General features: G+C 48.0%; 1 protein-coding gene across 1 annotated transcript in view; it reads right to left on the minus strand.

Annotated features, from left to right (window-relative positions):
• The window catches only part of ZNF423 (zinc finger protein 423), a 221110-nt gene that overhangs the window by 161865 nt on the left and 37293 nt on the right, over positions 1 to 21952 (minus strand). The window contains exon 3 of the mRNA XM_068955862.1: positions 18398 to 18457. Coding sequence (XP_068811963.1) covers positions 18398 to 18457 — 60 coding nt within the window. The remainder of the gene's footprint in view (positions 1 to 18397; positions 18458 to 21952) is intronic.

Below are 21952 nucleotides of genomic sequence, written 5' to 3' on the forward strand. Positions count from 1 at the left end.
CTATAGGAGCATTCAGATTAAGTTTCTTTATTCTGTCTCTAGTAACATGTCACTTTTAATCAGTTTTTAGTTTCATTATTGCTTAAAAATTAGAAAGCAGTTTCTCTGTTCTTTATTGCTTTTTTTAAGTTTAGTTACTGAAGGGTTATTAAACTCGGAAAATATACAGACACGCATAACATGCTAAATAAATTCCTCACTGTCTCTAACCAACTTTAACGTTAGCTTTTTTTATAATTTTTAGGTTTATTTTCACTGAAAGACTGCCTGTAATTATTACTCATGTTCTCCCCAAACGCTTATGTTACTAAAGTGTGAAATGTCTTCTAACACAAAGACAGTTCTCTGGGAAGTAATTACAAAAATGCATTCAGGGGCAATAATTTTATATTAACTGTCAGCAGCAGCATCTTCTGAAAAGGCACTTGTTATGAAGGAATTATTTGTGTGGAATCTGAAGGCACTGAAGGCAAAGAAAAACTGCAGAAACGCATTAAACTGCAACTCCAACTCCCTCATCAAGGGTCAGTTCATGCTTAAATCACTACCTCGACAGCAACCCCACACCTTCCTAAGAGTCTATTACAAAGACAATTTCAGTTTATGCACAAATTGGACACAGTCTCCAGTTTTCAGCGTGGAACAATTTACACCCCTTTTTTAAGGAAATTTCTGAGTAGCTCATCAAAAAGATATATCTGAAAATTATGGGCCTCTATTAACCTTTCACTGATCACACTACAAATCCTTGCTAATGATTTACACATAGTAACAAAAATAGTAGCCTCAAAACTGACCTGCCACATTAAAAAGATATCTGTGTCTGTAACAAAAACAAGAAAAGATTTAATGAATATTTTATAGCAACTTTTAGCCTGCGGGCTAATTCTTCAGACTTTAGGAAGGCAAAATAACACACACACACACAAAAATAAAAAGGAGAGAGAGAGAAACCTGGCAAAAGTGATTAAGCATTGCATTTCTCTAAAAGCATAAAAAATTCAGATAAGGAAACCATAAAAATAACACCAGACAGTAAAATTTAATTCTATCTGCAAGTAGTATTTCAGCCTTTCTAGTACTTTTACTAAAATGATTTAGATGTTACTATGTTATGCGACAAACGCATTTATACACTGAAAAGTGGACCAATAACTGAGTTGCTATTACTTGTTTGCGTGCAAGTAGCAGCGGGATTGCGCCTGATAGCGTTAACAGCACATAACGCGCATCGGCTCTTCTGCGTTTGGCAGCTGGTTTACGGTTACGAACATGAGATGTAAACACCTCCCTGCCACAAAAGCCTTGGTAAGAGAATTTCAAAGGCGGCAGCGAACGGGGGAGAGCAGCGCAGACCGGAGCGTGCCAAACGCTGAACTGCTGAAACAGTATCCGACTTCAGGATGCTCCCAGATTATCCGTCTCCGTCGTCTTATGCAGCACATACTTGTGGGGTGCAAACAGAAATCCCAGTTTCAACGTAGGGAAGCTCCTCCAAGCCCTTTGCGGAGGTTTACTCCCAGACCTCTGCTGCAGCCCCCGCAGGAGACCACGGGAGACCCTCGGCGTACCGGCCCCAAAAAGGCAACGGGCATGCCACGACGCGGGTTTTACCCGGGCTGGGCCCAGGGCCGCCCGGCGAGCCCGGCTGCGGCGGAGGCCCCCGCACGCCGTGCCCAGCCGGGCATCGGCACGTGCCCATCCGGCCAGACCCAGAAGGCAAGACCACGCTCAAGGGAAAACGCGTGGTCCTAGAAGGACCACACGTGTGCTGTCGGGGAGCGCCTTGCTTCTGCTCTGGGCGCAAAAAGGGAGCTTCCAGATCCCAAAATGCTGCGTGCCGGAGACAACGGTTACTGCCACTTTTTCACAATATCAACCCCTCGGGGCTCTCCTAACGTCAAACAGCAATTTGCTTTGTAGATCTCTGCGGCACTCCAACTAAATAGTGTGTTTGCATGTAACTATCCAAACTTCTCCCACTATCATTTGCGGGAAACTCTCCATCCATTTACTCAAGGCATTTAACAGCCGCGCAACGGAATATCCATGTAAAAACGGGATATTATCGTCCGCTTCAGATTCTTCAGGTGCATCTGAATGGGAGTTACTTCCATCCTCAGTTCGTATAACCAGGCTCAAATCAAAACTGATCTAAATTAAAATTTATATACACCAGGAAATTAGTGTGCAGTAAGGACAGACCTCAAAGTGAAGTGCACTTCTTCATAAAAATGCACTCCTAACTCTTTGGCACGCACGTGTTTAATAATGCTGCCCATCATAATACAATAAAGGCAATGCAAGTTTTCAGCTCAAAGAAACTTTCATTTAACTATATTAATATTTTAATAATACAATCAACTTCAATATTTGTCAAATCTCTGTTCAAAACAGGCGTCCTGTTTCTAGCAGCTCCGCAGAATCCTGCTCTCAGATCTAGCACAGGACATTTTAATTGCATTTTAATTTATAGTCACAACAAAACCTTTTTTCTTTTAAAGAAACAGTATGCGTTCTCTCTCTATATATATCTTACTTTAAGGTGAAGCCAGATATCTGTAAAGCTTAAATCTATAGTTCCCTGAGCAGACAGAAAATTTGGAAGGCTTAACAAAATTCACATGTGGCTTGTTATTGCAGCTGCATATCAAATGAAAAAATAAGGTATCGACCAGTTCTGCTTAGAATACCATCTGTTGGAACTGATGATTAAAATAAACCTGTTGATTTTTAAAGAGAGAAAAATTACAGATGATGTAATTTACCATAAGTGACAAAATGTGACTATGTATTTAAATGTTGAATCCCCTTAGCCTAATTCAAGACGCAGAATCCCTTTTCCCTCCCCTCAGTTCGGCCCAGAACTCAGAACTGCTCTTTCTGCAAACACGTTTCAGCCCGTGGACTAGTCCCTTCCTCTATTTATAACAGCCCGTAGTGTAAACACATGAGGACAAGACTGCAACAGGAAAGCTTAGTGAGGCCTCAGTTCAAAAAAAACCCTCTTAGCTACGTCCCTGAATATGTGTCTGTTCAAAACGCACTCTTCCCGTGTTTAGGGCATATCTGCCTGAAAACTATCCTGTATCCTCATCTCTAGAGTTTTTATTTACCTTTTCTAAAATTTTTATATCGATACAAACCCAAGACGTTACGACTGAGCCTGAAAGAGCTACAGCATTCAGCACTCCGTCAAAGAACAAGGTACGCAATCAGTATGAAGGGAAAAGAAAAAGACGGAACAACCGAGGGGAAAATACATTGGTGCAAGAAGCAAAACACACTTGGGCAAATTATCTAAAGCAACAATTATTTCGCTGACCTTTTCCTAGCTCTAACTTTGCTTAGAGGCTGCCTGGATCATTTTCCTTCCAGGACGGCAAACGTGCAAGCCAACGGGCCGCCAGGGCTCTGCTCTTCCGAGGACCGTGATGGGAAGTCCTCACGCCTCGGAGGACAAAAGTCTGCGGGCCGTTGTTAGGGGGCAGCTCCGGAGGTAACGCTCCTACGGGCGCCCGGCGCGTAGAGGGCGGGCCAGGGCCGTAACGCGGCGGTGGGTTTCATGGGCTGGTTTGATGGAAGGTCCTGGAAGAAAAAGCTTGCCGGCTGTCCCGCTCCCATGCTGTCTGCCGACAGAAAGGTTTTCCAGACGCGCCTAAGGAAAGGGGGTGCCTGCCCCCAGCGCTGCCCCGCGCCGGGGCTCCTGCCCCGCGAGCGAGAGCCGGGCGGCCCTGCCCCGGACAGGCACTGGGGGAACCTGAGGTTGAGCGCGAGGTCGAACCCGACCGCGGAGCCCAGCTCCCGCTGACGGCAACCGGCCACGGCAAAACAACGCGAAACCGAAAACCCGCGGCGGGGAAGAGCCCGGCGCCCTGTCCCTGTCACACTCGTGCGCTGGCTTCACAAGGTTTTGATGCGGAGCCGAAAGGGGAGAGGGCAGGCGGCGCTGCTCCGACGGCGCGGCGCGGGGAGCCGGCCCTCGCCGCTGCAGAAACATCCGGCTCGGCAAAAAGCACCAGCGCCGGCGCGAGCGGGGCCGGCCGCCAACCGCTTCCTCGACCCGCGCCTGCCCGGCCCAGCAGGCAGGCGGACGGCGTCAACCCAGGCCAGCAGAGCAACCAAGTCAGCAGAAAGATGCAGAAACTGTCCTGCCGTTTCCTGCTCCGTCTCTCTTCTCCGGCTCTTAAACGGTCGGTAATTTTGGACTGCGGGCTCAGTTATAGCTCAGGTTGTGTTTAACACCAGCTCTCACATAAAAATTAACGTCCCTCCAATTTCTTTTCTAATTTCTTTCTTTCATGCAAAACTCTGAAGTCCTACACGTTTCACTCAACAAAGCCATTAATTCAGTAATTTCAGATAATTAAATTGAGCAAAGCAGAGTATTTAAATTTGAGCTGAGTGAAATACACTTATGCGTGGCTCATGCTGTTCGAATCCTGTGGCACGCTACTCTGCCGCTGCTCATTTATTAATTTAGGGTAGTCTGAAACGTGACACCACGTAATAAGGCATGCACTGATTTTAATAAAATTAGAAATTAAAAAAATATATACCAAAAAACAGAGCAGAGAGCGAATCAAACACCAAATGAACTAACCCAATGCCTTGGAAGGAGCCCTCAGCAGCGCCCTTCCTGCAGCCAACTGAACCCCGCGCGCAGGATTCGTACTTTCCTCGCAATAAATAATTTCTAGCTAGAGGTTTTCAGCTATTTATCTCTGGAATAATAAGTTAGCTGCACCAGTCCTCCAGCGTGGTGATCTTTTTAGCAGTGATAACACTTTCTCTCTTAACGTTTTCCTAGGTTCTTTTTTCTAGCCTTACGCGGTAAAGAAAGTGTGAAAAGACACTTAAAAGAGTTAAAGCTGAAATGACTTTAAAGACTTGTCTCCCCTCAACTGCTCCGCTAATTTTGCGCGTCTCATGTGTGAGAAATACCACAGAAATGTGGTATACAGTCCTAAACAACTGCCAGAGGACCCAGGCCTGGATCATGGGAATGATGCCCGGTAAAAACTAAAGGGACAGATAAAATACCTAAGTGTGGATTTCTGGTGGCAAATAACTAGTAATGGGAAAGAAATTTAGATGGCCAAAAATCCAAATAGTGGAAATACTTTCGTAGTTAACCAAAGTCTCTCCAGAATATATATATATATTTTTTTTTTTCTTTGCATTGGTGCTTTCTGCTGCTTAAGTTTCTTGCAAACTGCCTTAATTGGGATCTTCTGGATGTGCAGGAAGTTCCTCCATTTCTTCCTCAGCCTCAAAGGACCCCTGTGAGAGGTGGGATTCAGGACTGCTCCTAATACTTGTTACCAGATGGAGCTGATAATGACCCTCTCCCACTAAGGAAAAAAGGGAGGAGAAAAAAGAAGACCGTTGCCATTGTAATTAAGCTTCTAAAGAGTTTAGTAGGAGAGAAATGAGATTTATTTACATGCTGTTCTGTTGCTGATGAAGCACCAGCTATTTGGGAGAACTTCTAATTAACCCTAATTCAGTTGATATGCTCTTTAGTAGCCCCATTCCCTGTGTACTTTGCACTAGGTAAAAAGTAATATTAACAACAAATTATCCACCTTAAAAAGAGAGGTTTCTTTGCAGGGGCCCAGCCCCAATTTTGTTCCTGAAACTATGAAAGTTGCGTTTTAGCATTTTAGCTGCTGACAGTGAAGAAAAAACGCACCTGAGGACTTCACGCTACGAAACTGCTTATTGCACAGTGAAATGCTGCGTGCTTTAATCTCCCCGCTTTGCGCGGGCGCAGGGACCTTCGGCCTGGAGAGGTCCCCTGGCCTCGACGTGAGGCCGTGGGACGGCGGGACGGCTCCCGCCCTGGCGGTGCTGAGCGGCCCCTGGGCACCCGCAGCCCCACCGCCAGCGGGGAAAGGTTTTCTTGGTCCTTCCACCCTATGTGCCACAAATGCAGCTTGGAGTCTATTTTTAAAGCGCTTCCACTTCCTACATCCTCAGCACATAATGTAGGCTGGCCACAATATTCATTAACTCGAGATGGTTTTAAAATATTTCATTACAGTATCATGCTAAAATCACTTAACTCCTGTGATGGGTTTTCTCATTTAGCAGTTTGCTGATGGCTCTGCAACGCTTCTCGTGCGCGTGGTGCATCTGCGTTTCTTTGTAAATCAAAAAGATATTTAAAATACAACAGGTTTACAACCTCGGTATATGAAAAAGCCCTAAGAATTCGCCTTTCTTTAATAACTGTTTTGCAGGAACAGCGATACTGAGTCTTATTTCAATTTCACACACAAAACACCATAAATGCTGAGCAACACGTATCAGCTGCTTAGACGTCTTTCTGGAAGTAAGGGTGAAAAATGGAACATAATTTAAGTCTGTTATGCCAAAGGATCTATGCTTGCCTGCCACAATACAGACCGAGGGATGCAAAGAGCATTTGTAGGGGTGATATTCCCCATGTCTTCAACACCACAGCTGTCTGAGCACATAATATATAAAGAAAAAAATGAAGAAAAGATATGGAGTTCTGTCTAGAAGATGTTTCACCAGTCTGGCTAATTGCCAATTCGTACAAGATTTCAGCCTGAAGTTCACCGTTAGCAGAAAAAATAAGTACATTTTTACTACTTTTTTTTTTTTCCTGAGATTACAGGCCAAATGCTGCTCTCAGTCATAGCTGCTTAATCCTGCTGATTTTGTATATGCTTCCTGAATGTTACTGTGGAAATCTGGCATTAAACGTATTTTGTTTAATATGATCAAGGACAAGAAGCCAAATGCTTTTTGCACAGAACATTTCCCATTCATTTCACAGGATAAACGGTCGTCTGCTTCGCACTCACGTGCTAAACACAAAGAGCCCGATACGAACTACTATCAAATAAAGTTCGAATTCAAGTTTTCTCTGTTTCTGCGTGAATGACACACATTCTGCACAAATTAATGACAGCATGACAAGCTGACCCTATTTTCGCAAATATAACCTACTTGATTAAATCAGCGAGGCTGAGCTGAAGTCACCCCTCCCGCAACCGAAAGAAAACTGACCGACTACACGCGTCCGCCTTAACAGTGGTTCTCGAAACTGTTTGGAGGAGAACTTCAGCTGAGAACATGGTCTTCAAAATTGCCTCGGACGAGGCGACTTTGAGGTTTTTGAAGGAGCTTCGTAACAAGAGAAGAGGAAACAGCCTCCGTCGCGCGCCGCGGGATGCGGCGCTCCTCAGAGGGGTAACTCAGGCCTGCGCTACGCGCGTCAGCTACAATCAAGGAGAGATCAGTGCCCCCAAGCCATACTCGGGCGCCCTGAGGAACGGCTCGGTTAGGCGCGCGGATGGAAGTCCCAGGGTTTTCCCTCCGCGCGCGGGCGCAGCCCCCACGCCCGCCGGCGTCCAGCCCTCCGGCAACACCAGGCTGCAGGCGCCCAGCGCCGTTTGGCTCGGCCCGCGCCCCGACGCAAGCCCCCTCACAGCACCGCGCCGCGGGGACGCCGTCACGCGAGGACGATACGAAATACACAGCGACAGCCGCAAACCGACATTTCAGACCACTGCCGGGGGCGGGGGGGGGTTCAGCCGAGATGCTGTCGTCGGGCCCGAGCTGGCAGGCCGCGCGGGCTCCCCGCAGCGCAGCGTTTCCCTCGGACGGGAGATTCTCGCCAGCTTCGGTGCAAACAACAGCTAGAGCCTTGAGGCGCATCCGCACCCTGCCCAGACGGTCTCACCCCGGCAGTGGTTTTCTTTATCCAAACGAAAGCTTCCAGCCGAGAGGGAAGAAATTTGCCTACGGGGTCCCTCCATTTTAGGCTAGCAAACGACTCGCTTCAGGAACACTGCAGCTTTCCGCCTTAGCGCTTAGGGGGGAAAGGGTGGGTTGAAGCGCGGAGCGAGAGACTCCATCACCCCACCACAAGGAAAAACGCTGTTAAATACCCGGTTTTTCCTCTGGGCTTTTCGATGAGTTTAATAGAAGAAAATGTAGCAGCAGAGTCACTAACTGGGGTGTTCAAGATTAAGACAAAAATGAATTTGCTTTAGTTGCAATGATGCACTAAACCTTCACAGCCCTTTTGGATTTGGCACAAAAGGTAGCACTTGCGTATCAGTTTATTTGTAAAACACAAAGCTCTCCCCTCTGCAGGAGACGGGAACACAAGAGCTTTGGGGTTTGCTGAAGGGAAGTCAGTCCCTTCCCCAAATACGTTTCATAAAAGTCGCCAGCCAGCAAGGAAGGTGCTAGACCTTCTATCTAGAAAACTAATTCAGAAAAATATATGGCATGGATTCACCTCAAATCCATCAAAGCCTCCAACAAAAGTGGGGCTTTTTCAGCCAAATTACTATACTGCTGCTTAAATACCAATAAACTGAAGTAGTTCATCTCTATCGGTCACAACCTGCCAAGTTATCCTTAAGAAAACATGAAGTTAAAGTGCACGTGTCGTTCAGTAGCATTCAGATTAATGCCATTTTGATTTTTATATTTATGTTTTTATTGCTAATTGATTTACGCCTTCCAAAGGAAACGTCCTTAAAACGAGGCTTCAGCGTGTTCATCCCCCTTACCCCGCACTCCAATTTCATTACAACCGTAGCACGGTTGCCAAAATGAGATATTTCCTCATTTTTGGTACTGTGCCCTTGAAGGCATCTTATTAGAAAAGACCATTTCTTAATTAACATTTTTGATCTTTAATCTATTACACATCCCTTTAATCCCATACGGAGGAGCTTTTGGCCCACTTCCGCGGCGTGGCTGTGGGATGCAATAGGCTGGCAATTTGTGCTGAGGGCTCTCTCCCAGCTGGGCTCCAGATACGCTGTCTGTAGGGCTGCGCACGTTCTCTCTGGTCAGCAGCAGAGATTTCCATTTATTATTTTACTGCATTTTTTTTTAATAAAGACTTTCGGCAGCCACTAGCCAGTGTTACCGACAGCACGGGTAACAGCAAGCTTACAGATGAGATCAGACCTCTCCGAGTGGCTCTTGAGCTCTTAAAATAAGTAGCAAAATTCTAAGTGGAAGATTTAGTGGATCACCAACATGTGAAGTGTAAGGAAAGTACAATGCAAGTCCCTTGCATCATTTTACTTGCAAATAATTACAGCAATTACAATGTGCTAACTGGCAATTAACATTACAGGCTTCACAACTCACCAGAATTTTTTAAAGCACGCTGTGGCCCGATGTAAATTGTCTCTTTGGTACTTCTGATTTGGTGGCTGTATTAGCTAATGGCTACACATTAGTTCAGCCGATCTCAGCGCAGAATTGTCCACGTGCCAGATAATTTAATTAGAGGCTTGATCTTGTCAGAGCTTTATGTAATACAGACAGTGTTTCCAAGCGAAGTGCGCATTTTTTTCATTTCTCTGCTCAGTGTTTAGCGAATGCCTAATACTTTACGCTAACGAATGCCAAAGCCATCCAATGGAGAAAGGAAGCATGGCGAGCAAAATATGCAAACGTGCAGGCACTTTAGCCACAAACTTGATGAATTCAGAAATATGTGGAGCAAGGCACACTGAGCACCTCTTCCATGCACACCCCAATCTAGCGCCACGTCTCTGCACACATCTATTAAATCTTTACTGTGCTGCTGCTCAGCCTCAAAAAGACAAAGGTCACTTGTCTCCAAGTGAGAGCCATAGGGTATCTCAAATCTCATTATAAGTGGTCCCACTTAACAGTTTCCTCATTTCAAATTATACACAACAAATATGAGATTGTGAGACGAATTCAGTTTCTTATGGCAGTGACATCATAATCCCTTATAGCCAGTACTGAAAAGGCTACTTTAGACACTAAATGACAGAAACACAAATGTGTCTTCTGTTATGGTAAACGTCAAGTTACATTAGCTTAAAAAGTCCTTTTTTTCATGAGTATCTTGCCTTATTTTTCTGTTTTATGCGCATTCTTACGCTATGAGAAGCATACCTGTACTCTTGCTCTACAATAAGCTTTACTGTTAAAGACAACAACTTAACCGAATGTACAGAGGCAATGGTTACTGAAGCATTTGCAGTTCAGGTTAATGTTGGGTAAGACCCACTAGAGGTCCCTTCCAACTCAAACGACTCTAGTTTCCTGTTCTGAACGAGGAAAGATTATTTGGGCAAAGCACCACAAATTTCACACAGCTCTTTGACGCAGCGTTTCCTATCACTATCCTTACCCAGCCGAGAAAATAAAGCTGTGGAGTTTGTTCATGCTATTTGTTTTTCTTTTTCTACAAACTTGTTTTTAAAACCCCATTCTCATGACTGGTACAATATACTTTATTATCAAAAAGAATGATTAGCAGTGATCCACCACTGCAGCATTACTTTTGATTGATTTTTCTCTTTTAAGCAATAGGCCAATGTGGTATATTCTGTTATTGCAATTACCTTTATTCAGGCTGGGAGCTTTGAGCTACCAGGTAAAACTGCAACGTGAAAACTAGTCAAAGACATGCAGAAGTTTCTGTAAAAACTGAAGAAATTGTTCTCCAGGAGGCTTTCCTTCAGCCCTGCAGCTGGCTAATTGCACAGAGGTAAAACCCATTGCAACTGCTTCCTGCAGTCACGCGGTCTCCTCTTCCCTCGCTCCCAGCGGCCAAGCAGAGCACGCCTGGAAGGGGAAAGCCACTGACCTGCAGAAACTGTCCAAAACAACGTGGATCAGCAAGCACGCATGACTCCTGGACCCGAGCCCCTTTGGACAACACACCGAGCAAGACCCCAAGCTGGGAGAACCTCATTTTGCGTTTCTTGGTACAAATATATGGCTGTCCAGAGACAGAGAGTGGGATGAGTATGGGGTAGGAAGGCATACCTTCTACCAGGTCAGGGGGCTTAAACGGCATTTGTAAAGTGCTTTGCGGTCCTACATTAAAATGCCTTACTGAAATAACCTCTCAAAAGCGTAACCTGCCAGCGCATCCAGTCTGCTTCTGTCCTAAAATCTGCAGGATATTAGCAAATCCCAAATGCAGCAGAATTGGGTAAATTAGAGATGAGAAAGACCTATTAGGTCATCTTATCCATCGTGCTGCCAGTGTAACGTTGCTCCTACAGTGTACTTTCAAGTGCTTTGTCTGGTCCAGTTTGAAAATGACCTAAGTAATGGGAGATAATACCACAGTCTATTAGATCTCACTATTGGGAAACGTTTCCTGACACTCAGCCTAGGATCTCCTTTGCTTTCTCTTAGCCCATTACTGCTAGCTATGCCTCAGTGGACCACCATAAACAAAAGATATAATTTTCATCTAAAAAACACAGGAAAAGCTCATCTGACTACATCCCTTTGCTTGGGCAGCAAGAGATCACAGGGTAGCACCAAAGGAAAAAAAATACAGACATGTGAAGAGGAGGAGTAGGCACACTCCCAGCAGTTGCTCTGGCTGGAGGTACCACCTCTCACTGGGGTATCACACCCGCCGACGCGCTGGCTGTGAGCAGGGAAGGGAGCTGGGCAGCTCCATCCCAGAAGGACCTGGGTGAAGGACCTCCTTCATCAGGGCAAGGAAATGAAAACTAAAGCGACGGCTGCCTACTCCCAGCAGTTACAACACCCGCCTGACAAAGTTAGGGACAAAGGTGTGCTACAAGCAGAGCGAGCTCAGCCTGACCCATCCCATACCAACCTGGTGCTAGAGACACGCCACGATCACCAGACTTCACCTGAGGTTAATGCAACCTCGCTGACAGTCCCGGGTGTGGATAAACCATTGCTGTCCATAACGGGCTGATCTCGCCCCGGCCACAACGGTGCTCGGGGCAAGCCTTGCGTTTCTACTGCACAGCCGCCTGTCGGTGCTTCCTGACGGCCACCGCTGCGCAGCCGGCAGGAGACCTTCCCTCCAGCAGGCCTTCGCATCTGCCCGCGCTGCAGCAGTGTTTGGGAGAGCCTCTCTAGGCCTTGCGAAGCACAGCAATACCGCAGCACACCGCACCTCCGCAGCGTTTCTTTAGCACGGCTGCTCTCAAAACCGCCTTTAAAAAGCCGGGGAAATGGGGAGGGTGGGGGGGAACACGAAACAACTCACTTTTAAGCAAGCCTTTACTTCCTCCCCTCTTTTACCGTGGAAGTTAATTCTCCTCCTCAGTGCTATCGCTGCAATTTGCCCAATTAACATTTTTAATAGTATTTTCTAGGAAATGCCATAACACGCAGGTATGAGCTTCTCATTTCAATCCTGACCCCCATGCTGTGCTTGCACGCGAGGCCAGCTCCTTCCTGAAGGAGATGTCCTCCGTGGCCGAAAGGCGGGCACGGAGGGCACCGCGCCGCCGGAGACGTCGGAGTAGGCCCGGGGTCGCCCGTCCCTGTGATGGACGCCAGTGCCCAAGCGGCACCGTGCAGCGCACGGCAACGGCTCCTGAAGAAACCGCTTCTGGTGGCATTTAATGTTTTAGACTTCTGCTTTTCCTTCAGGTGATGGGGCCACGGGATGTCAGGCGAGCAGAGCCCAGAGGAGCATCTGTCGCTCCAGCCGACAACTTAGTCGTTCAAAGAAACAGCCCTGTTTCTGCTGGGCTGCTACAGCTGAGAAGTGAAATTCATTCCCAGGAAGCAATCTCACGTCCAAGCACAAACAAAGTGTCTTCACAAAATCCTACAGATATAGTAATCTGGCAAGGCTCTATAATTACTTCTATTATTTCTTTTAATATTATACCTGTTCCAAAAATCTTATATCTGTCTTAGATCCTTACCAGCCTCCCACAACCACCTGAGCATCTTGCAATTTATTTAACGCATTATTTATATGTGAAAGATTGGAGATAAAGGAGCATTAAAAACATTTTCTCCTCTGAAAGGACACATAACTATGTCACATCATAAAAGCCCAAGCGTTAGCAAGGAAAATAACAACTCTACTTAAAATAAATGCTTTTAACCCTTTAGTGAACCGGTGTAAGGTTTGAAATATAATCTTCTTGGGCAGCGGGTCTCAGAAAGGGTGCAGTGTAATGAATTTGGCTCTTCCGCCTTTAATTTGGCAGCAGCACTGGCTGGAAAGAGCAGTGATTTCGCTAAAGCAGCCCCTGGACGTTACCGCGTGTCCAGGGAGTCCGCCATGCGACAGCCACCATCCCATGCCCCACCTGGGAAACCTCTGCGGCTTTTATTTCTAGTCTGCTTTTATTTGGGTTTTGGCCAGTCCTAGAGCAGATATTCGAAATTACCAGCACCTCTAGCTACCCTGTAGCTAGGAGGCTACACGCTACCAGCATCACGATCCTGCCTCCGCACGGCAGCACCGCCGCGCCACGATCCCAGGGCTGGAAACGCCTGGGAAAGTTCTCAGGGACCTCAGATGGTCCGTGCAGAGAAGAAAAGGATGCTGTTTTTAAAATCGCCATAAGAAAATAGATCAATTGAGATAAAACCTTTCTTAGCCTGTTGAAAAAATATTCCACTAGGGAAGTTATCAAAGTCTGTTATGTTCTTTGCTAACACAGTCCAAAGGTTTACTTCTTTGGAAATCTTTGCATACTTAAGCCAGAATCTTCTAGTATTGATTTACTAATGAAACCAGCTTTTAAAAGATTTCTTAGCTTGTAAAGATGCTTAGAAAGGGTGATTTCAGAGTACCCGGAAGACAATGCTCACTGAGCTGGGTCCTGCCTTTCCATGCTCCGCAGCAGAGAGAGCTCCAGAAGTTGATTCCGGGTGGGTTTTTTAGCATTCTGCCATTTAAAAGTTAAATGAGGCAATACGCAACACGTGCAAAAACTGAGGAAAAGAGCTCGCTCTCTATGGGAGGGCAGTCTCTCTAATTTGGGATCTTCCCGCGCTATTCCAGACATTGCCCAGGAACGCAGGGTCGCAGGGCAGGAGAGCGAGCGCCGCGCGCAGCCCGCAGCGCCGCCGCGGAGGAGCCCACCTCGACCCCGGCCGGCCCGTGGGCACCCATGGAGACGGGCACAGCCGGGGAGCCGCGAGACCTGCCGCAGGACGCGGCTGCGCGGGCACCAGGTCGGGGCTCTGCTGCGGGAGGCGAACCCAGGAGCGCCAGGAGGAAGACTGAGGTTCCTCTGGGCTTTACGTTGCTAAAACAGGCCCCAAAAGGGGGAAGGTGAGGTGGGAGAAAATATGTCCTGTAGCATAACTGAATAAGCAGAAAAGGGGAAAACAGAGGTGAAGCATGAACACTTGCTAGGGTGTTATCTCCATTCGCTTCATGAAACCCAGTTTTCTCACCCAGCACTCCTTTTGCAATCAAAATTAAATCTAACCCTACAACAGAGTAAGCAAAGGACATAAACGCTCCTCTCAACACTTGGGGAAGGAACAGTAGCAGAACTGGCATCCGAATACGCCAGCCGGAGGACAGCAAATGGCAGAGAGCTGACGGATAGGCAGAGGGCCTCCGAGCGACAGGATTTTCCTGAAAGTCCCCCCAGCCCAGCCCTTGGTAGGGCTGCGGGAAAACAAGCGCCCGAGCTGCGCTCCTCTTCTGCAGGCGGCAAGTGAAAGCTGTGGTTCACAGAGCTGGGAGACCTCGCGCCAAACTGCAGAGAGGGGAAAACGAGTGACCACAGGTTTTCTACTCTGCGGTTAGTTTCTCCAAATTTGCTGCTTCTACGTCTGCTAGCAGAAGCGTAACCTCCCTAGCAGCGTCTTTTCACCCCGCGATACCTGCTGCGTCCCTCCGCCGCCCCAGCCAGCGGCGGCAGCAGCCAGCCGTGCCGGGCGCCTGGGAAGGGCCGGCAGCCGCCCCTGCCCTGCCGGGGGCCGCGGGCAGAAGCGGCCCGGCGTTGCAAAGCCCTTTTCAGTCTTTTAATAACAAAAAGATTCCCCGCGCATCTTCTGCAAGCCCAAACGCTCAGCAAAACCCACCGCGTGCGGTCGGCGGCCAGCCAGCCGTCGCGCGGCGCGGCTGCAGCGCGGCGTTTCCCGGCTCTTCCCCGCACGGTACCGCAACGCGTAGCTACGGCACAGAAAGGAGATACCTTCGCTTCCCTCAGAAGCGGGCTGAACAACGACGGCTTTGCCCAGCTCCTGAGGAGGACGCAATCTGCCCCAGGCGACTTAGCAGAACTTCCCCAGGGCCCCGCAGCCGGGCTAAGGAGAAACTCCCCCGCAGCCCCCAGGTAAAATGCTTTCACAGGTCTTTAAAAATGCCTTAAATTCTCTATATATTTAGTAAGACTTTTTACTTCTTTAAAACGTCCCCTGCTGCTCCTCAAGACAGCACTCCCGTGATGTATTGCAACAGCAATGCAGCCTTGCACAGCCACGGTCTAGCTGGACAAATAGGAAACCTTGTTTTCCTCTTGGCTTAGGAGCAGCACAAAAGCCTTGCGCAAAGCAGGGCTCCCGGCGCGGCCGGGGCTCCCGCGGCAGCCCTGCCCGGCCGCGCCGGGGCGGGGGGACCAGCTGCGACAGCCGGCCGGACCGGCGCTCGGCCGCGCTGCTCTTCCCCGGCACGGAAAACACGCCTGTCCCTCAAGCCACCCAGCGTCACCCCACCGATCTGCTGCTCAGCAGCAGGCGAAGCCCTGCGATCAGGAGAGGAAAGGAAAAGCATTTTTTCCTCCTTCTTTTTACATTAAGGAAAGAGTGTTTACAAAAAGTGGAGAGGAAGGAAATTTGTGATATGCCCATTGTTAGAGGGGGCTGGTGGACGCGGAGATTACTTTCCGCTGCATCAGGGGAACCGCTGCCTCCTTATACGTTTTCCTGGTTCTCTAAGTTAATACACACAGCCTTTAACTTGTGGCTGTTAACAAAACAAAACAAAACAAAACTATTTTTAGCTGTATTTTGAATCAATTCCTCAGTGCGCTCCCGCGGGGCTGCATTCCTGTAAAGCGTGTCACCTGCACAGGTTTTATTAGCGTGGGGCGGTTGAGCCAAAGAAGGCACTGACATGCTCACCTGCTTTCCCATGGCAGAAGTACCGCAGTAAAGTAGGTGAGCAAGTTAGCGAAAGCAAAAAGGAGTAAGAAGTAACACAGGAGAAAGGATGGCGCCCGGCGCTGAGCCGTCGGCGTGCAGACCTGAACGAGCGCTCGACTTGTGCCGCCGGCACCCCGCTTGGCGGGGTCAGGCAACGCCGCACACAAGCAGAGCGCTTCCCAAGCGCTTCGCAGGGGAAAAAAACGCCGTTTTGAAAATGCCACTTCACAATCTAGGATTTGTGGCAAATTACCGATTTCATTTCCAGAGCCCTGGGCTCATTTTTAGACACACTTTCTTGGCAAACGTAATTAGAGCTTGCTTCTCTGCAGTTGCGGAGCTATTCACGTCGTAACTGCAACTCAGTAAAAGAAATCTCACCGCAAGAAAGAGAACTTGGACTCCAGCGTTTGACATATCTTGCCTGGCAACTATAAAAGCTTAAGTCCGATCTAGGGAAAGACGCTATTATAACCGCACTGACAAGCCCTACTACCACGGACTGAACTTGCACCGGCAACAAAGATGTCAGTATACCTTAGGCTGGTTTTGTGAACAATATAAGCTATAGCTTATAAAAAGCCCTTTCTCCCTCCACAACTGCACCTATATCAATATTTTGCTAGCAAAAAAAGTGTTTTGAAAATTGCACTGCAGCTGACATCGCTGTTCCCCGATAGGGCGACACCGCTGCCAGCGTCATTCGCCCGGGGAAGACAGTAGCTGAACAGAGCGCCAACAGAAAGTCTCAGAAGTCGCTCTGTACGTGTTTGCACACACACAGGGGTGTACAAACACACGCAGGAGAAGAAGAGAGAAAAATATGTTAATTTGAAACATCTGGCAAACGCTTCAGAGTTAACAAGTCCAGTTTTTGGTCTTTATTTTTTTTTTTTGTTGGGGGGGGGCTAAGGAAGGGGAGGTAATTTTGTCATTTTGGGCCGGGGAAGGCAGGGGCCTGCAACGAGAAGTCGAAGCACGTTTCTTCACCCTTTATTGAAGTTCAACACCGCACTACTGGAGCTAATGCAAACAGGAAGATCATAAAAGAACATAATGAAAGTCCCGCACCCTGGGAGTGGGGGACTGGTTTTGGTTACCGCACGTCGCTTTGGAGGCACACCGCACAAGAGCGAGGAGCTCCACCGCGCTCCTCCACCGCCACAGACTACGGCTCCTTCTGCTCTGCCTCGCTCCTCGGGCGCACTGCAGCCTGCGTCCCCCGAACTGGGCCCCGCCGTTACAGGACGCCCCACTGTACCTTTATAAGCACGGGATTAAAATCTGCACCCACCAAACGTGCTGAAAGGAAAACCCACCAGTTAGCACACGTTTTTTAGCACTCATACAGCACGTTTTACCCCGCATCCACACGTCTGGAATGAGAGCTGTAATCGTGGGAGTAAAAGCAAGAACAACGGAGCAGACTCAACTAAAATTGGGGAAACCCTTTCCCAGGCTTGCTTTACTCACACGTCACCAACGCCGCCCAGAAAGCCCAGGCTAACTCCGGCCGCCGCGATACTCGCCGCCCGAGAACAGCGACGGCGCCGCAGAGCCCTCGCGGCCGGCGAAAGGCGGCCGGGGCCCCGCCAGGGCGGCGAGAGGCCGGCTGCCGCCAGGAGGCCGGCGCCGCGCGGGACGGCAGCCCCGCCGCTGCTCGGTCCCCGCGCCGCCCTCCTGAGGCGGCTCAGCCGCCGAGGGACCCCCGCCGCGCACCGGGAGCCCACCGAAGCCGAGCCACTGCCTTCAAAACCCAAAGCATCCCGAGAACGTCGTCAGCGTTAGAGAGAGAAGACACAGTTAAACTTCACTGCGCGCGGCACAAGCAGTAAATAAAGCGTGACTCGTTACTTGCCCCAAGGCTAAGTGTATTCCTCGCCTGATATTTACCCTAACGGTTGTGCGCGCCATACATGTTACACAAATACAGACAAACTTGGTTCACCCCGTTCAGTCTCTTCAGCCTCTTTTTATTCAAATTTTCAGCGTAAAATGCCGATGAACGAGTCCCAGGCACGTGTTAGCGTCAGCACTATCAACCAGACAAAAGCTGGTTCAAATGTCAAACCCCTCTGCCGCGGTGATGTACCGCTTCTATTCTCCAGCTTTGACAGTGCTTTCCAATTTCCGCCAAGAGGAGAAATACTCACATTCCAATCGAGACTGAAGTTTAAAATTCCTATTAAAGTCGCTTTTATGTAATTAGATTGGAACGAATGTGCAACAGTGCCCGTCGCAGAAAACTTCAAAGCAGCTATACTGGCGAAATCACAACCCGTTTCAGTGTGCCCACAAGAAGAAAGAACGGCTCTCCAGAGGATAAGAGTATATTAGTCTCTGTATGTAATAGATTTTATTGACCATATGGAACTGATATAAAAATTGTGTTGCAGTGGGTAGTCTTGGATTGGAGACAGGAATGTGACATACAAAATACAGTTCCTGTAAAAACCCTGGCAGCTTTCTGGCAGTTTTTGCAATCAGAAAAACCTAAAATATTTACCTGATTGAGTCACTGATGGGTCCCAGTTCAAAGCAAAATCTGAAGATTCACCCTCTTCAACTGAAAAAGAACAAAAATAAGTTGTGAGCGATAAAACAAACAATTGGAAAGCAAAACCTTCAGACAAGCAGGTCCACTATGACATTAAAGTATTATAACAGACTTCTGCACCAGCGAGAAAGAACGTACTGCCTTCTGTAAAGTAATTCGTAAAGCAGAAATTTAGTAAAGGTTTTCCCCCTGCATTTTTAAACTAAATATGGAATTTCTGCCTGCAGTTGCTACATGAACAGATACGTTTAAGTTCATGTGAAAATTTAATAAAGGTTTAATTTTCACTATGTGCTAAGTATGCATATTTGAAATTTTATATATTCACAACAACTAGCACGTACAAAATTGCCATTGCAAACACAGAGGTTGGTTTTGAAATGTATGCTTTACCAGATTATAGCAAACAACTGTCCTACGAAGGGAAAAGTGCCTGACTTATACCATAGCAATGTACTTCCTTATTAATAGCATTAAGAACTGAAAAACTTAAGTTTTTTTCAGAGCTCAGACTCCAAAAATATTATCGCAACGTACAACCATGTTCTGCAATGTGGTAGTCGTAAATAAGTATCTAAGTTGATGGTGTGAAAGCTGTCAGAGCCAGGCGCTCAGCACTCGCAAATGACATATATATAACGTTCTGCCTACTATGAATTATAAAATTTCATTTGATTCTTACATTCTTGAAAGTAACCAAGAGATCAACTGACAACAAACCGGCTAAAAAAGAGCCCAATCCTGCTCTTACTGAAATCAGGGGCAGTTTTACTACTGTCAGACTGGGCGCCTTTGAAAGTCGTAACTGCAGAAATCTTACTATCTTTCCTTAGCGTCATAAAAAGTTTATCAGCTTCATCTGCCTACTCCATCACCCTGACACCAAAAGAATGTAAATAAAGGGTCTTTATTTCCTGAAGAAAAGCATGTATTCTGGGCACTGAACAATCTCTAACCCTTTTATCTAAATACTGTTGGATTCAAGTAGAAATTCCACATAATCCCGCAACGGAAATCAAAACCCTATTGCCAAGCCACAAGCCCAGCCGCTATCGACCGCGTGGGACTCATGTGCCCAGGCCTTCCGACTTGCTCCAGTGATTATTTACGGGCATTATTTATATTTTCATCACAAGATTTCTGATTTTATGCTCCCCCTCCTTTTTTTCATCCGGCGAGGAATTGTGGTATCCTTTAAGCTAAGCTATCTGGTTGACGCCCGTCAGTGGTGACACCGACAAGACATTAGGGATTGAGAAGGTAATTCGCGTCGGTTGCGTTCTGATTAATTTGGACTTTACGTTCAGCCCATCCAAGGCACGCGCGCTCCACAAAGGTGCGCTCCCAGCAGCCTTCGGCTGCGCTTCTACTGACTGAGCAGGAGGGAATTTGGCCTTTTCCATCGAAAATCACGCTTCCAAAGTTGCTAGACTTGTTCAAACAAGTCTACGTCAGCATAAACGCCGTGTCGCATTTAATATTAAATTCCAGAACGACAGGGAAAAAAGGCAGGAAGCTGTGAGCTTCTTGAAGTCGTTATCAGCGCTGTTCCCTTGAGGGTGAGGGCACAGGCTGGGCTCGAGCCCTGGCCCTGGCCCTGGCCGGGGCTCACCTACCCTTCTGTACTCTGTAAACCACCACCTTGTTCCAGTTCTAAAGCCAAGTCTTAATAGAAAAATTCTCGGCATAATTATCCTGAATATGATTTCACTCTTACACAATTGGGTCTCGTTTTAACATTAAAATTAAAAATTTTAACATTAAAATACCTACATTTTGGAAGGTTTTTCTCCAAAATTAATTAAGCTCAGTTAACGCTTTGCGCACCTCGCTCAAAACAGACAAGGTTGAACGTTCGAATTTTATTTTATCTTTGATTGATTTTTAGACAGTTTGCCTGGACAGTTTTTTAGACTACTATTTTTTACACTGGGCATTTCTTCACATATTCTCTTAGAAAGAAGAGTGCAAAAACATCAGTCCGCTCAAAATACGTAAAGGCAATAAATTCAAGTCATAGCCACATGGAAGTATGCAGAACCACTACTGGTCACTGGCAGCCTGAGCGACCCGCGGGCTTTCGTTGTGGCTGAACGCCGGGGACGGTTACAGCCCTTGAGCTCCTGTGGGTCAGCCCGTTTCAGAGCGCAGCAAAACGGCACTTTTAGAGTCCCTTACACGAGGGCAAAGGTGTGAGCCAGCCTCCGTCGGCACTGATTTGCTTTGCTCCCCGCTGACTGCAAAGGGGACAGAGAACGCAGATGTGAAGGCGACGGCGCTTAAATTCGCTGCGTGTTATTACAGGCCTGACTTCGGGCTGCCCCCCGCGAGCATCCGGGGCGCCCGGCCGGCACGGAGGGGCCGCGCAGGGCACGTTCAAGGCAGAAGTACCGGGTCCGCACGCCAGCGTGACAAAGGCGTTCCCAGTTCTCGCTGCGGAGAGCGCTGGCCCCAAAAAACAAGCCTCACTCGGTAACGCTAGCTGGACAGTAGCTCACCTGAGTCGATTCTCCAGTGTAAGTTTCAGTTCCTTAATATCGTCGCCGTTCTTTGAAGGCGACGCTGACGCGGCTTACCCGCTTGCGCAACGCCCGCTCCGCGTACGCTGCTGTTTCAGGAGCAGTAACATACAACGAGCACGTGAAGGGGCACAACGCGGCCGACGCAGCCACTTTCACACTCCGCCACCCAGTAACGCACCCCCTGCTGCACTAGCAGGAAAATACGTTTTCTGAGATACACCACTACTAAAATCCAGGGCGAGACACTGCCAGCCGAGCTATGTGACCGCTCTGACAGTGCAAACGCAAAAGCCCACGTCACTGCCGTGCTGCGCGGCACCGGCAGGACGCGCTCCAGCTGACCCCCGGGCACCTGCCCGGGAGCCTCCCAAGCGCCAAAACCCTCCACAGCCCGGATATACCCGAGGAAAGAGGCGAAGAGTGTTTAGTCTGCCCCATGCACCATCGACAAACCGGCAGCTGAGGTCCAGGACAGGATATCAGCGGTGAGGGCTCACGCGTTCTCCAGCCCCAGACTGACTTTGTAGTTGATGAGAAAAAAAGACGGGTACGAGTTTCAGAGTTCAAGTGCTAAACCTTATATTAACTTTCAAAGCATTGTACTTCTGTTTTTAAGTCAGCAACGTTTTCTCTTCGCTTTTGCAAATGGCCCATAATATTCGCCAGCACCCAGACACAAAATACTGAACACAAAAAAACAGAGACACACTCGTTTAGCGGAATCCTTGGGGGTGACAATTAGACAAGAGCTCGTCTGCTGGAACGACAGTGCCCTTTGGTGAGGTCTGGGGGCAACTATGAAGCTGAAACCCTTCACGAGGGCTGACTTTGACTTGCAAATAGCCTTGGTGCTGCTTGTTAGTCAACTCGGAGATCCGTAGTTTCCAGGCGGCTGCATCCACGTCCCACCGCAGACGCGGAGAGGGAGCAGGAAGCTGCAGGACCGCCCGCCCAGGCGTCCCCGCAGCCCGGTGCGGGCAGG

Source organism: Struthio camelus, chromosome 10, assembly GCF_040807025.1.
Source record: "Struthio camelus isolate bStrCam1 chromosome 10, bStrCam1.hap1, whole genome shotgun sequence".
Lineage (NCBI taxonomy): Eukaryota > Metazoa > Chordata > Aves > Struthioniformes > Struthionidae > Struthio > Struthio camelus.